Consider the following 16,920-nt stretch of genomic DNA (forward strand, 5'->3'; position numbering starts at 1 on the left):
CTACAAAGGGCCATTATTATTAAATCCATCCATTCAGAAAAATGCTGCAAAGGACTGGAGACCAAAAAGTAGGTAATCCTGTGTCAGAAAATAGAAAATGGAGAAAAGTGGAAATAGAACATCAAGAGAGAACAAACTAACATTTCTGAAGACAGTGATATAATAATCCTTTTTGGAGAGATAATTCTAGTGGTAGTATGGAGAGAGACTTGAACAGGAAGGCTTGAGTAGAAATCTTTGTTGTAAGAGTCCAAGCAAGAGGAGATAAATATCTCAAATAAAACATGATGTGGAGAAATTACAGATAGGTCTCAGATTCATTGAAATAGTTTAATGTAAATTTTGTGAATGAATTGATTTGCCCAGGTCTCCTCTAGGTGAATAATCAAAATTATATTTCTGAAACTATATTTAGGATTAGAAGTAGAAAATTCCAGACTCCAACAGACATCTAACACCATAATGCCCCATCAGAAAGAGCAAGCCATCTTTAAAAAATCCTTTTACACAATTCTTCACATTGTCTTCTGCTTTTTTTTTTTTTTTGAGTATAGTTGAGTATAATGTAACACAATGTTACATTAATTTCAGGTGTACGACATAGTGATTCAACTTCTCTATACATCATTCTATGCTCACTACTAGTTTAGTTACCATCTGTCACCCTAAAATCCTATGACAATATATTCCCTATGTTGTATCTTTTATTCCTGTGACTTATTCATTCCTAATTAGAAGCCTGTATCCCACTCTCCTTCACCCATTTTGCCCATCCTCCCATGCCCTTCGCCTCTGCCAACCATCAGTTTGTTCTCAGTATTTAAAAGTCTGATTCTGCTTTTTATGTATGTAGTTTCTTTGTTTCAGAATGGACTTTACTGGCAAAAGTTAGGGTTAGAAACATTCAAATTCATAAAATTTAAATAAGACAGGAAAATTATACCTTGAAGCTATGGTAATCACATGATTAGCGGATTCTGCTTTTAATTTGTTTATTCATTTGCTTTCTTTTTTTTTTAAGATTTTATTTATTTATTCATGAGAGACACACACACACACACAGAGGCAGAGACACAGGCAGAGGGAGAAGCAGGCTCCATGCAAGGAGCCCAACGTGGGACTCCATCCCAGGTCTCCAGGATCACCCCCTGGGCTGAAGGCGGTGCTAAACCGCTGAGCCACCCGGGCTGCCCTCATTTGCTTTCTTTTTAGATTTCACATATAAATGAAATTATATGTTATTTGTTTTCCTCTAATTTATTTTACTTAGCAAAATACCCTCTAGGCCCATCCATATTGTTGCAAATGGCAAATTCTCCTCTTTCTATGGCTGAGTATCGTTCCATTTTATATATATATAATTTATATAAATATATATAATATATATATTTATAGATAGATAGATACATAGATAGAAAACCGCATGTTCCCTATCTTTTTCCTTTATTAGTGAATGTCTGAGTCACTTCCATATCTCGGCTATTATAAATAATGCTGCAATAAACATGAGGGTGCATAGATCTTTTGAAATTAGTGTTTTTATTTTCTTTGGGTAAATACCCAGTAGTGGATTTATTGGATCATATGGTATTTCCACTTTTAAATTTTTAGGAAACCTCCATAGTGTTTTCCACAGTGGCTGCACCAATTTACATTCCCATCAACAGACCACAAGGGTTCTTTTTTACCAACACTTCTGTTTCTTGCCTTTTTGAGTCTAGCCATTTTGACAGGTACAAGGAGATATCTCATTGTGGTTTTAATTTGCATTTCCCTCATGATAACTAATGTTGAGCATCTTTTCATGTGTCCATTGGCCATCTGCATGTCTTCTTTGCAAAAATATGTATTCAGGTCCTCTGCTCATTTTTAAGTCAGGATGCTTGGGATTTTTTTGGTGTTGAGTTGTATAAGTTCTTTATATATTTCAGATATTAATCCCTTATTGGATACATCATTAGCAACTATCTTCTCCCATTCAGTGGATTGCCTCTCATGTTTGTTATCAGTGTCCTTTGCTGTGCAAAAGCTTTCTATTTTGAAATGGTCCCAATAGTTTTGCTTTTGTTTCCCTTGCCTTAGGAGATATATCTAGAAAAATGTTGCTATGGCCAATGCCAAAGAAATTACTACCTATGTTTTCTTCTAGGAGTTTATGGTTTAGGTCTTGCATTTAAGTCTTTAATCCATTTTGAGTTTTGTGTATGGTGTAAGAAAATGGTACAGTTTCATTCTTTTGCATGTAGCCATCCAGTTTTCCTAGCACCATCTGTTGAAAAGACTGTGTTCTCCCCATTGTCTATTCTTGCTTCCTTGTCATAGAATAATTGACCATGTAAACATGTGCTTATTCTGGTCTCTATTCTGTTCCATTGATCTATGTGTCTATTTTGGTGCCAGTACCATACTGTTTTGATTACTACAGTTTTGTAGTATATCTTGAAGTCTGGACTTGTGATACCTCCAGCTTTGTTCTTTTTCAAGATTGGTTTCATAATTCGAGGTCTTTTCTGGTTCCATATGAATTTTAGTATTTTTTGTTCTATTTTTGTGAAAAATGCTTTTGGTATTTTGATAGCAACTGCATTGAATCTGTAAATTGCTCTGGGTAATATGAACATTTTAACAATATTAATTCTTCTAATCCATGAGCATGGAATACCTTTCCATTTGTTTGTATTTTCTTCAATTTCTTTCATCAGTGTTTGATAGTTTTCAGAGTACAGGTCTTTCACATTCTTAGTTAAGTTCATTCCTAGGTATTTTATTCCTGTTGGTGTGACTATAAATGGGATTGTTTTCTTGATTTTTCTTTCTGCTACTTTGTTATTAGTGTATAGCATGCAACGATTTCTGGGTATTAATTTTGTACCCTGAAACTTTACTGAATTCATTTTTTATTTTTAATATTTTTTTGTGAAATCTTTAGGGTTTTCTCTGTATAGTATTATGTCATCTGCAAATAGTGACAGTTCGCTTTCTTTACCAATATGAATGTCTTTTATTTCTTTTTCTTATCTGATTGCTGTGGCTAGGACTTCCAGTACTATGTTGAATAAAAGCAGCAAGAGTGGACATCGCATCCTGTTCCTGATCTAAGAGGAAAAGCTATTTTTCACCATTGAATATGATGTTAGACATAGGTTTTTCATATATGACCTTTATTATATCAAGGTATGTTCTCTCCAAACCCACTTTGTTGAGAGTTTTTATTATAAATGGATGTTGGATTTTGGATAGCAAATGCTTCTTCTGCACCTATTAAGGTATACGATACTTACCCTTCATTTTGTTAATGTGGCGTATCACATTAATTGATTTGCAAATATTGAACCACCCTTGTATCCTGAGAACGAATCCCACTTGATCATGGTGAATGATTTCTTCAATGTTTTTTGACTGTGGTTTGCTAACATGTTGTTGAGGATTTTTGCATCTATGTTCATCAGGGATATTGGCCTGTAGTTATCTCCTTTTTGTAATGTCTTTGGTTTTAGTTTCTGGGTATTTCTGTTCTGTTTGCAGTATATGATATTCCTCCATATGTTATCCAATTTAATCCTCAAACAACTCACAATTATCAGCTTACTGAGTGAGAAAATTGAGGCTCAAAGAGGTGAAATAATCTATCCCAGATGAAGCATCTCTAAGCAGTAGACCCAAGCCTCATACCTAGAGTCCATCTCTTTCTACTACACTGTATTAGAAAAGTCCATTAAAGACTTTGTAGACCTCACAGGAGAGAGCAACACCAGATGTTCAGAGAGGTCATTATCAACATAGAGTTGACAGTAACTTCTGTGTGCCAGTCTCTGCTCTCAAAGAACTTAGAATTTAGTAATAAACTAAAAGTAAACCATTTCTGTTATATAAATTTAAGTACTCTTTAAAAGTAATTGTACCTAAATTTAATAATAAAAACCTAAGTGTGTATTATCTTTACTTACATCTTGATGCAGACTTCAAGGAGCTCAGAGACCGCTTCCCAGGACTCTTTGATCTATCTAATCTCTCCCCATAAGAATCCTGATCACCTGGTTCTTTCATTTCCTCTGCAAGCACAAAATTGAGACAGCTGTGAGATAAAAATCATTTACAGATATTTTTCTCCTAACAAATTCCACAAGCACCAAACAGCATGTGTATTGATAACTGTATGTTTGCAGAGTAACCGAGATGACTTCACCAGCAGGAGGTATAGCCACCAGCCAAGAGACCTCGCACAACAGCAGAATATAGTCAGTCCCTTTTTCTAGGCCAAGTTACTGCAGTGCCATCTGATTTCCCAGAAGCCTGCAGTGAAATGCCATTCCAGTCCATCTTTTCTCTAAGTATTCCATCATTAAAGTTAACCCCCTGCCATCCTTACTTTGGTTCATTCCCTCCATTTCCTCTTCCCATCATTTAATTCCCCTGGTGTTACTAATTAATTTCGATTTTTAAATATTTGTTCAGGGCACCTGCTATGTATCAAGTCTTACAGTAGGCACTAAATTATGGTACTGAACTAGAGATGTGATTTCTAACTTTTGTGGAGCTTGTTGCTTAGAAAGATAGATATTAGGGGCACCCAGGTGGCTCAGTGATTGAGCATCTGCCTTTGGCTCAGCTCCTGATCCTGGGGTCCTGGGATCGAGTCCCACATCAGGCTCCATGCAGGGAGCCTGCTTCTCCCTCTGCCTATGCCTCTGCCTCTCTGTGTCTCTCATGAATAAATAAATAAAATCTTTTTAAAAAGAAAAATATTAAATGAGCAATTAAAATATCATAAATGCTACAAAAAGGAAAGAATAGGGTCCTGTGGGCATGTCTAATAAGATGCTTAACCCATGTCCTCAAGCTCAGGAAGAGGTATTTGAGACAAGGGTGATGAGTAGAAGTCGGCCAGGCCTAGAATGGACAGTGTGTGTTAGGCAGAGGGAAGTTGAGAGAGTGAGCTGTGTCTGTGAAGGGCTGAAGGCAGTCTGTTGTGAGAGTAGGAGAGTGAAATGGGCGGCTAAGAGGAGGCCAGCAGCAGATTATAGAACTGTCTCTAAGCTTTTGCTAAGGAGTTTACAACTTAATTTCTATGGCAATTGAAAGTCACTGGAAGGTTTTAAGGAGGGAAGTGACACAGCAGGTCTTCCCTGTCCTCTCTCTATTGCAGCTCTTCATCTTTGAAAGCACCTGCTATGTCCTCCTTGTAAGTGTTTGCTTCTTCACACCACAATATATCCTCAACATCCTTCTATGGCAAGGCTGGCAGGCAGAACAAAACCACAGTTCTATTTCACTCAGATTTGTGTTTTGATTTAGGTTTGAATCACAATTTGGCCACATAACCTCTACATGAACTCCTCAGTTGTAAATGGGAGTGAAATAAAAACAACTTACAAGGCTGCTATGAGAATTAATTGAACTAATGTATTGTTATCCCTTCCTGGTCTCTAAAGAAAGGCTAGGATGCCAAAACCAGATAGGATACACACTACGTGATCAGTGGAGAGGTCCTTTCATCTGGACCTTGGGGGTCATTCCATCTGTTCTCTTGCAGTGACGTCATAATGATGCCCTGTCTTGATTTGGGGGACAATAGTGCAGGGTCCGAATGTTTTTCTTAAAAGCTATTATTATCAAGAAAGATGGCACTAAAATGGCACTTATGTTATTAAACTGTTTAGCACCCTGGAAGCCATTTTTCTGGGTTACAGGGATGATGATTTACCTTTTAAAAAGTTTGTCTGGTTTTTTTTTCCTTAGTTGTTCTCCTGTTCCCTCCCTTCCTTCCTTCCTTCCTTCCTTCCTTCCTTCCTTCCTTCCTTCCTTCCTTCCTTCCTTCCTTCCTTCCTTCTTCACTTGATTGTAAATATACACCCACTGGGGTTGAGAGGCGTGTAGGAATCAAATGACAGAAAAATTTTAAGTAGAAAGATCTTTTTTTTTTTTTTTTTTTGTAGCAAGATCTTTTAAAATCCAAATTCTATCATCCAGTATGTTTCCTTTTCCTTCCAGTTTGGATATGCAGACCTGCTTTGTACATTTATACAAGTCACTGATTTTAAAATAATGAAATAATTATAATAATGAAATAATTTTTTAAAAATCGATATCACAGGGTAATTTCAGTTATTGCAGCGTGGTTGCAAATTATCACATACTGTGGGTAAACTTCTTCAGATAGCTACAAACATATCCAAATGCCATTTTCTCCCTCCCTTTCAAGGTTCTTCATAATGTAAATTTACCAATTCGATTCTTAAAACTACTGAGCACACTTATATCAAATGGCATTATGCTAGGCATTGCAGAGGATGCAAAAATGAGCAATAGAGAGCCCTTGACCTTAAATGCTTTACAATCCAGGAAAAATAAATTGACAATTCTCTTTTAATATAGTCTCAGAATAAACTTTTATAAACCACCGATCCACATCTGAAGCTGACCAGAACAAGGATGATCTGAAAGTCTTGACTAAAGACTAACACCCATTTCTTATCTCACACTTTTGTGGATCAGAAATCCAGGCACACTCAACTGGTTCTGAGTTTCACAAGGTCAAAACAAGGTGTTGGCAGAGCTACTTTTATTTCTGAAGGCTCTGGGGAAAAATCTATTTCTAGGCTTATTTAGATTATTAGCAGAATTCAGTTCCATGTGGTTGTAGGACTAAAGTCCCTATCTTCTTGTTGGCCATAGGTCAGGAGTTGTTCTAAGTTTCCAGAGGCCACAAGGCTCATGGTCCCCTTCAAAGCCAGCAATGGTAGGTCAGTTACCTTTCAATGATTTCAATCTTATAGTTTTTCTTTTCTGCTTCCTACCAATAAAAGCTTCATGAGATTATTTTCTATCTTCTAGTCTTCTCTTTTCCAAATACATTTATTTTTAACATATTGTAACTCAACATTAATAGCATATATATTCTAATAAAGAGCTTGTAAGACCTAATAAATTTACTTACAAGTGTATTATAAAATGAATAAGAAATAATTACAGTAAATAATTATGGTAACAATTATGGTGACATCATTCTGTAAACAAAGGGTTTAAACCACAACCAAAGGTAAATTCGTGTCAAGACAAAAGTATACTCCTTTATCCCATGCTATTATAAACAATATATTCCTCAAGTGGCTAATGTTTCCATGCAATAAATTTTAATATCACAAACACAGTTACTATCAGGTTGTGTGCAGTATGAGAGAAAATACTAGAACCCAAGGAATTTTCCGAGTGTTCCGAACTAGCAACACTGGATAAAAAATACTGAGATCTTTTCTCGGCTTTCCTGGTTCAGAAAGAGTGGCTGAAGAACCTGTGAAATGTAATTGAGGTAAGGTAAGGTGGGAGGAGCTCCTGATCTTCTGGGGATTAGCAGTATAAATGATGAGATGGAGTAAGGTGGTTTTTATTTGGTTGGTTGGTTAGGTTTAAGATTGTTTAGAATAAAAGGATTGGAAAGTTGTAACCTGCTAAGGCTTTGCAGAATGGCTTGGGTTCATATCCTAGTTTGGCCAGGATCAAGGTTAGTGTGGCCAAGAGCCAAGTCTCTAGCACCCCTGAATCCTTAGTCCTTTTATATGTAAAATGATGATAAATAAGGTTGTCTGGCATAGTCAAAAGTATTCAAATGTGATCTTTCATACCCATAGTTCTCAACACCAGCTGCCCTTTGGAAAACTTTCATAGCATACCATTCTCAGACTCACACTCTCTATGTAATTCTTTTGTGCAGCCAAAGATAAGAAATTGGGGTTAAGGACCAGGGGTTTGTATAAAGCACATAGTAGGTACTCAAAAATGGTAGTTGTTTTTAGCATAATTACTACAAATTCTCTCCAATACAGCCAGGGCTCAATAAATGTGACCATGGAATCTTCAGAGAGTTGAAAGAGGTCCAACCTCTCACCCAGTGAGAGCCGCACATCAACATCGAGCTCAGCACCATTAGAAGAGCAGTCTGGTGTGTCGGTCAGGCTGAGAACTGGCTAGCGTCTGACTGACTGTGCTTACAGCCTGGTTCCCCTTACTATACTCCTGTGAGGTGTTACACAGGTGTTCAACTTCTCTGAGCCTTGGTAGTCTCCTCTGCAAAGTTCAGTACCTACTTCAAAGGTTGCTCAGAGATCTCACTGAGTTAATACAGTAGAGCTTTAAGAACAGTGCCTGGCACATAGGCACTCAGTATGTAAACTGGTTGAAGGGATTAATGTATTCATTCCTGAGTAAATGAATGGAACACTTCAAAAGACGATCAGTTGGCTTCGGTTTAAACATTTCAGGTAAGCGAGAAAGCACATTCTGTTAATGCTCAGCTGTAGTTTTTAGTTCATTTTATACACAGTGAAATCTGCCTCCCTGCAACTTGGGCCCATTTTGCCCTTATTCTTCTTGGGACATTTACAACGTTTTCTTGTGTACTTATAACCATTCAAATAATTGTAGCTGCTTTACTTTTCTCCCTAGATCCTCTCTTTCCTAGCTACAGCATCCCAATGCTTTCAATTATTCCTCACTAACCAGGTTTCAACTCTTTTCTGTATCCTGAGAGCTCAAAGAAGTTCGTTCCCAAATATCTCTCCCGATTTTGTATTTTCTTTGAAGGATCCAGACATTTTCCAAAAGAGATGAACTGTTACTCTACCCTTTGGGAACACTGTATTCCTTTAAGGCAGCCTAATATTACATTATCTTCTGGGGGTGGAGGGGGGTAGGCTCATTATATACTGACTGACTGATCATAATTCTGGTTGTAACCAACCAGAATAACTACACCATACTTAGTTCTCAACCATTCCCATCTCATACAACTGAACTAGCTAGGTTTAGGAGTCTATTTGCAGAACTACCTTTAAAAAAAAAAAAGAAAAGAAAAGGTTTTATTTATTCATGAGAGACACAAAGAGAGAGGGAAGAGATATAGGCAGAGGGAGAAGCAGGCTCCCTGTAGGAAGCCCAATGTGGCACTCGATCCCAGGACCCCAGGATCATACCCTGAGCTGAAGGCAGACACTCAACCACTGAGCCACCCCAGGCGTCCCGAACTACCTTAAACGTACTTTTATTAGAGTCAGGTTAATTGATCCAGCCTATGGCTAATTCTGTTAGCCAACTCACTGAATAGGCTTTCAAGTTTTGAGTCAACCCTGAGGAAGCATAAAGAAAAAGAAAATCATAGTACACAGTGGTGCAAAGGCATGTGTTGTTGCCAGACAGAGTGGTCCCTAAAGCAATATTACTTAGATTCATTCCCCAGATTCCAGGGTCAGTCCTCAGCCTCACAAACTCGGACACTCCATCTCTGCAGTGTGCCAGAGCTGGCCGTGTTAAGACTCAGCGAAGGTCCTTGCAAACAGATGCTCGGTTTTCACTTAACAATGTGAAACACCACTGTGCAAAGACTGATAATAGTCTGTGTATTTTGAATGTTTACCATGTATCAAACAGTTCTAAGGAGTCTGCACACACTGTTTCATGTATTTCTCAAAACAACTCTAGGAGTTAGGTGCGACTTACAGACGAAAAAGCAATTACCCTGAATCTCGGCCTCTCACCCATGCAATTGGTTTCTGTGTCCCGTTGCCCAAGCGAACAGTTACTGAGACTTTCGAATTCATCCTCTCCCCTCTACTCCCACGGTCACACCCTCGTGTGGCTACGTTGTCTCACCTGTACCATTACCACAACCTCATCTCATACCTTGTCTCTGCCTTTTCTAGTCCATCTCTACCCTGCCTCTTGTAATTCCAAAACACAGCTTTCAGCGTGCTACTCTTCCTCTTTTAAACCTTTAATGGTTCGTCATTGCCACAGGAATAAGAACTCAGCTTCCAGGGCGCCTGGGTGGCTCAGTGGGTTAAGCACAGGCCTTCAGCTCAGGTTCTGATCCAGAGGCCTGGGAGGGAGCCCCCATCTGGCTCCAGCGGGGAGTCTGCTTCTCCCTCTGCCCCTCCCCCTGCTCATTCTCTTTTTTTCCCTCTCTCTCAAAAATAAATAAAAATCTTAATAAAATAAAATAAAGGACTCAGTGTCCTTGATGTGGCACAAAGATCCCTCATCTTCGGGTCTGAGCTCATCTCCTGTCACGTCCCCCTTCCTACTCCCTCCTTAGCCCCTTCTGCTTCTCAAAAGTCTTAGTGGCCACCTGGGACAACTCACGATGGGCTGGACACACTGAGCACCTGTGTGCAACTTTACCTACTTGGATGCCGCAAGTATTTACCGGGCACCTACTGCAGTGCCACGAATTTGCTCCCTACTTTGCCTGCAATACCCTATTCAATTGTAACAAGAACCCCACGAAGTAAGCATTGTCAGCTTTCCTTTTAGGGATCAGGAAGCTGAAGGTGCAGAGGGGCCAACCCCACAAGTGTGGGGCGAGCTGGTTTGCTTGGCCCCGGCAACCTAGCCACTTCCCCAGCAGGCTCCCTGCTTCGGGCTGAGCCCCGCCTAACGGGCTCTCCTGGGGTCCACCCCCCCCCCCCCCCCCAGCCCCGGCCGATGCGGAGCTCGCTGCAGCCAGGAACCCGCCCACTGTGTCCACAGGCTCTAGCTCCGTGCCGGCCGACGCTGCCCGGCCTAAGAGAAGTCAGGCGGGGCCGGCCGCTCCCGGACTGGCCCGCGGACCCGTTGGACCCGTTGGACCCGGCGGCCGCGAGGCTCCACTCACCCGCCGCCGCGCGTCGCCGTCAGTAGCGGCCCCGGCTCCGCGTCCCCGCGTCCCGCGGTCGCCAGGCAACGCCGCCCCGCCTCCCGGGGGCGGAGCCTGCTGGGCCGCGGGGCGCATGCGCCGCCGGGGGGGGGGCGGTGGGGGGGCTCCAGGGAGCCCTGGGTCTCCAGGCGGGGCCCGGGCTGCGGCCGGACGGAGGAGCCCAACACTCCATCAGCTTGTGACCCCGCTTTGCGTCTGTGTCAAGCTTATATTATAATTATCCCAAGTATTCTATATTGGTAAACGAAAGGACCTTTGGATACTTAGCTACCTGCCCGGTAAGTTGAAAATTAGCCTAAAGGGGCCGTGATCGCACAGGATCATCCGCAAAGATACACCATGAAGCCTTTTTTCTTTCGTTATTTTCCGCTGTTGCCCCTGTTGGCTTCTACGAGGAAATGATTTTATGTCGTGGGAGCCTTGGACTCCCGAGGCCCGGCGAGCAGGTATAGGCCTTCCTGCACGGACTCGTGGCCCTGCAGCTGGCCCTGGGCTGCGCTGTGCTGCAGCCGCCCTCGGTACTGGAAGCTTAAGTACCTGAGGTCACTGGCTACCACACACTGCGTTAAAACCACCATATTGTCCACGTGAAACTACTATTACCCTGTATGGTAACGAACTGGAATTTAAATAAAAACTTTAAGAAAAACCGGCTACAATATTGCAATAAGTGACCAAGGAACTTTGCATGGAGAATACATAAAAAGGTTCTTAGAATTAAGAAAAAAGAAGGTGGGGACGCCTGGGTGGCTCAGGGCTTGAGTGTCTGTCTTCCTCTCAGGGTGTGATCCTGGGGTCCTGGGATGGAGTCCCACATCTGGCTCCCTGCATGGAGCCTGCTTCTCCCTCTGCCTGTGTCTCTGCCTCTATCTGTGTCTCTCATGATAAATGGAATCTTGAAAAAAAAAGAAAATCCTGACAACTTAATTTTTCAAATGGGCAAAGGACTTTGAATACTTGCTTCACTATATCAAAGGTGTGGAGTGGCCAGGTAAACACAGTAGTGCTCTGGGAGAGGCACACCAGAGTACACATACACTGCACCCACCAGAATGCAAAAAATTTTAAAAACTGCCAGCACCCAATATGGAAGATGTGCAGCCATTGGAACTCACATAATGCTGGTAGAAATGTAAAATAGCACGACTTTGGAAGATCATTTGGAAGGTTCTTTAAAAGTTTAGCATATACCAAGACATTCCATGCCAAAAGAAACAAAAACTTACGTCCATACAAAGGGGGACATAATATTCATAGCAGCTATATTCACAATAGCCAAAAACTGGAAACTCAATGGCCACTGACAGGTGAATGGATAAATATCCGTTCTATGGAATACTACTCAGAAGTAAAAAGAAGAAATGGATACATACAACATGAATCTCAGTTATGGTGAGTCAAAGAGCCAGACACAAAACAGTCCCAGGTCCGATTCCTTTTAGATAAAATGTAAACAAATCTATGATGACAAAAAGCGCATCACTGGTTGCCCAGGGCTAGGGCAAAGGGAGGGATATACTTTAGAGACAGGAAGAACCTTTGGAGATGATAGAAATGGGTCTTGTGATAGTAGTTTCATCTGCCAAAAGCCAATGAATTATTCTCCTTAAATTTAGATGCAGTTAATACCTAAAACACTACCTTCACTGTTATTAAATGATATACCCAGGGTGTCTGAAGAGTCAGGAAACATACGATAAACTTATTTTTAAACAGCATATTATATTTTCAATGTTCTCAACATTTTTTTTTTCACTTCCAAACATCTTCAGGTGAAGTACCTCTAAATTTAAAGCATTAGGTCCAAGTGTTAATCTGAGAAAACCACAAAAAATTCACTACGTAATATCTCAAAAAACACAGAGGAAATAGTGTATTTATTCACACACCAAAAAAACTGGCAGTCATCATTACTGAATGCTTTTTGTGAGTTAGGTCTTGTTCTTAACATTTTTACATAACATGTCTGACTCTCAAATGTGAAAAATAATTAATTTATCCAGGGACACAGCCCAAATGGCAAAAATGGCATTGGAATCCAAGCTTTGGATTATTATGCCATTATGTGCTTGCAGCCATAGTCACTGTACTAAACCAACTATTTTTTTCTAAGTTAGGAAGAGTTCAACAATTATTTTTTAAAAAGAGGGTGGCTCAGCCTGTTAAGCATCGGACTCTTGCTTTCGGCTCGGGTCATGATCTCAAGCCCCATGGAGCCTGCTTACGATTCTCTCTCCTGAGATCCCTGGGTGGCTCAGCGGTTGAGCGCCTGCCTTCAGCCCAGGGCATGATCCTAGAGACCCGGGATCAAATCCCATGTTGTACTCCCTGTATGGAACCTGCTTCTTCCTCTGTGTCTCTACGTCTCTCTCTCTTTTACTCTGGGTGTCTCTCATGAATAAATAAAATCTTTAAAAAAAAAATTCTCTCTCCTTCTCTCCCCCTCTAGCCCCCACCTATGCCTCCCCCACTCACATGCTCTCTAAAAAAGAGAGCTTTGAGTCCTGGCTTTGCTTCATATACTCTGACATTAAGCAAATTATTTCACCACCAGAGCTCAATGTCCTCATCTAGAAAAGGGAAGTGGGTGGCATTCAAACATGTCTGTTTTACTTGAGACCTTAATGAGATATTGGGGATACTTCAGCTCAGCACAGTGCCCACCACAGCTATGGCTCAATAGAGATTGCTGTTATAATTATGGTGCTTCCATACCATGCTCACTATAAGATAGCAGCATAGTGCAGCCTTTGTAAAAAGACTTCCTATGTCCCATCCCAGGGCCCCCATGTCCAAGTTGTGTGACTTAGAGAGGATACTTACCTCCTTGTACCTCAGTTTCTTCACCTGCAAAAGGAGAATAGTATCTTCCTCATAAAGGTATCGTAAACTCATGAAAAGTGGCTAAAACAGTGCCTGGCACTGTAAATAATTATTAAATTCTGCTAACTTAAATGGTCTCCCTATACAGCACAGGAATGATTGTATCATTAACTGTGGATCTGATCATCACTCTAGTTTCTCTCCCAAGCAATAAATATGGAAAACTGCCAATTTTATTAAAGTTTAGCAACTGATTAGCAGTTTCCTGGGGAATTTTTAAAATTTTACTATTTTTCAAAGATTTTATGTATTTACTTGAGAAAGAGAGAGGGAGAACACAAGCAGGGGGAAAGGCAGAGAAAGAGAGAGAAGCAGGCTCCATGCGGAGCAGGGAACCCCAGGACAGGCTCAATTCCAGGACCCTGGGATTGTGACCTGAGCTGAAGGCAGCTGCTTAACAGACTGAGCCACCCAGGCACCCCTAGGGCATTTTGGAGAAGTCCTATGTTACCCAAAATCTTGAGTCTAAACACAAGAAATACAAGTAATCTGAGTTTGAACTGGAAAAGTGAATACGAATGTAGTATATCATCAAATATAGCAGAGTTCACCCCTCTGCAATGCTGTATCTGGAGCATGCATCAGAATCACGAGGGGCTTATTAAAACAGACACCAGAGTTTCTGATCAATGGATCTAGGTTAGGGCCCATGAATTTTCATTTCTAACAAGTACCCTGGTGATCCTGACACTGCTGGTCAGAGTTCATACTTTGAGACCCACTGGTGCAGTTGGCTCTGAATGCTGATAAAGAGGGCTCAAAGTAGTGTAATTAAAACCCAACATGCACAATTTATGATTTGGGGATGATAAATATCTTCATAATGTTTCCCAGGCTTCGCTAACTTAACTGATGGAGTCATCTGAGTAGATGTACTGGAATCATCTGAGGAGGTTTCTTAAAATGCTGCTGTATATGCCCTGCCTCCAGAGTGTTAAGTTACCTGGTCTGGAGTGAGACTTGGGCTACGGGAACTTTAGAAGGTCCCTATGTGAGTCTAATGGCAGTCAAAGCTGAGAAGCACTGCTTTAGAAAGCCTAAGACAGCAAGCTCTTTTCTCTGTATCTATTATTCTTGAAGTTTTTTAAATCTACTTTTGAAGCTTACCAACAAAAACAAGTATTAGCAGGATGGATATTTAAATTATCAGTTCCACAGGTTGCCAGTGAGCACTGGTTCTCAACTCTGGCTGCACATTAAACCACCTTAAGCAGCTTTTTAAAATGTCATGTCAAGGGCTCACTCCCCAAGTAAACAGTTTGGTCTTTTTCAATGCTCTCAAAGTTGAGAATCATTGCTTTTAAAGTTTAAAGGAATATAAGGGAAAAAAGGAAAGGGCCAACCAATTAAATATTAAGAAAAAGATAAGTCCAAAGGACGCATTCACACGAAATCTTGCCATTTGCAATAACGTGGATGGAACTAGAGAGTAGTATGCTAAGCCAAGTCAGCCAGTCAAAGACAAATACCACATGATCTCACTCACACATGGAATTTAAGAAACAAAACAAACGAGCAAAGGGAAAAAAGAAAGAGAGAGGCAAACCAAGAAACATATTCTTAACTTCAGGGAACAAAATGATGGTTATCAGCATGGAGGTGGGTGGGGGGGATGATGAGATAGGTGATAGGGATTAAAGAGCACACTTGTGAGGAGGACCCGGTGATGTAGGTACATGCTGAATCACTATATTGTATACCTGAAACTAATATTACATTGCATGCTAACTAGCTGGAATTTAAATAAAAACTTCAAAAAATTTTTTAAAAAGGAATGTATTCTCAAACCAAGCAGATAACTTGACATTTCAATAATATTAGGAATGGTATTAAAATGGTTTTATATTCCAGACAGGGATAGTATTTATTAAATACCAAGTTTCAAAAAAGTGCAATAAAGATGGAAAAATCTGCAATAATGCAAATGAATATAGATGACTTCATGTAAATATAATCAATGATAACAGAGAAAAATTTTATTTTTGCCACCACAATGAAGAGGAGCAAATAAAAGTTGCAAAGGACACTTCCATAGAATAGGAATAATTGCAGGAGGAGGGAATTGAGAAAATTCCCCAAGTAGTTTCAATGTGTTTCCCTGCCCTACTCCCTACTATACCAGGTTGAGAATTCCTATCCCACAGTGAAAAGACAGAGATCATTTAAAAAGCAATTTTAAAATAAAAACCATTGTCTGTCTAAAATTGCTTTTTAAACAGGTGCCTTGAAGAAAACTACCCTGAATGTGTAGTAGATTCAAGGCTTGGAAAGCTGACAGCAACCTTCAGTACCCATTTCTGTTTCAAACACTAAATATACCAATAAATCAATGTTACTGCATTTAGAAATGAGCTATGATCATTATTTATTTGATATATACTACCATTATTGATTACATTTTCACATTTAAAGACTATAGAAGAATTTTATAATATATACACCACTCTGAACTGCATAAGCAAATATAAGCAAATGCTCCCACACCTACTTTTTAAAGCTGTACATTCCACTTGATGGAAAAAGCCACAGACAATAGTGACCTCCCTCCCAAAATGAAATCAAAGGGAATGTTAAATTTTTCTGAAAACCAGACTTTAATGACTAAATGCCATTTTACTATGTTATATGCAAAACGACTTAATTCTTCAGAAAAAAAATAGAATCCATCATTTAAGATATACTAGACCAAAAAACTTGAAAAAAGATGACAAAGGTAAAAATGTTTTACTCAGAAAAATTTTACAATATTTATGAAGTTATTAAAATATAAAACTTCAACTTTCCTATAGTCAAAATTTTATTAACATGTTGTACATTGTTAGTTGTTGGAAATTTCTTTGAAAAGATCCAAGATTTAAATAGTTGCTTTATTCTTTGTTTCTTAAGTACTCAGTCACAAGAACTTTGCAGGTTTTATCTAAAAGGACATGAAAACTTGAAAGCAGGAGCCGGGAAAAGGGAGTGGAAGCTCAAGAATATACTACTGAAAATAAAATCTGTACAACTATCTTTACTTATGACACGTGGGTAGAAAGAGCAAACCAGCCTTCTTCGTTCTGTTTCTCAATCTGTTGAACAAAGATGCAAGATGGATTTAGAAAGTAATCAGAAACATAAGCCCATCAAGGTATACAATTATTTAGACCAAGTACATACAACCAAAATTATCCAAGGTCATCAAATGGTACCGAAAATTAAATTGCTACTGGCAGTTTTTATTCTCTAAGAGTCATTCCAAATAACTGATTCCCTGATCAACAAATCCCCTTACTGATAGAGGAAACTTAATTTTTAAATAAAGGATAAATCTAGTATTATAGGTACAACTCTTTAAAATAACAAAGCTATTT

At 39.7% G+C, this 16,920-nt stretch overlaps 2 protein-coding genes across 2 annotated transcripts in view; both read right to left on the reverse strand.

Annotated features, from left to right (window-relative positions):
- CFAP44 (cilia and flagella associated protein 44) overlaps positions 1–10,731 on the reverse strand; it is a 126,378-nt gene extending 115,647 nt beyond the window's left edge. Inside the window, 2 exon segments of the mRNA XM_038582825.1 lie at positions 3,948–4,052; positions 10,646–10,731. Coding sequence (XP_038438753.1) covers positions 3,948–4,047 — 100 coding nt within the window. The 5' untranslated portion in view covers positions 4,048–4,052; positions 10,646–10,731.
- Positions 10,732–15,910: 5,179 nt separating this feature from the next.
- SPICE1 (spindle and centriole associated protein 1) overlaps positions 15,911–16,920 on the reverse strand; it is a 57,716-nt gene continuing 56,706 nt past the window's right edge. Inside the window, 1 exon segment of the mRNA XM_038582839.1 lies at positions 15,911–16,638. Within this exon segment, the coding sequence (XP_038438767.1) occupies positions 16,585–16,638 (54 nt within the window). The 3' untranslated portion in view covers positions 15,911–16,584.

Source organism: Canis lupus, chromosome 33 (assembly GCF_011100685.1).
Source record: "Canis lupus familiaris isolate Mischka breed German Shepherd chromosome 33, alternate assembly UU_Cfam_GSD_1.0, whole genome shotgun sequence".
Taxonomy (NCBI): Eukaryota; Metazoa; Chordata; class Mammalia; order Carnivora; family Canidae; genus Canis; species Canis lupus.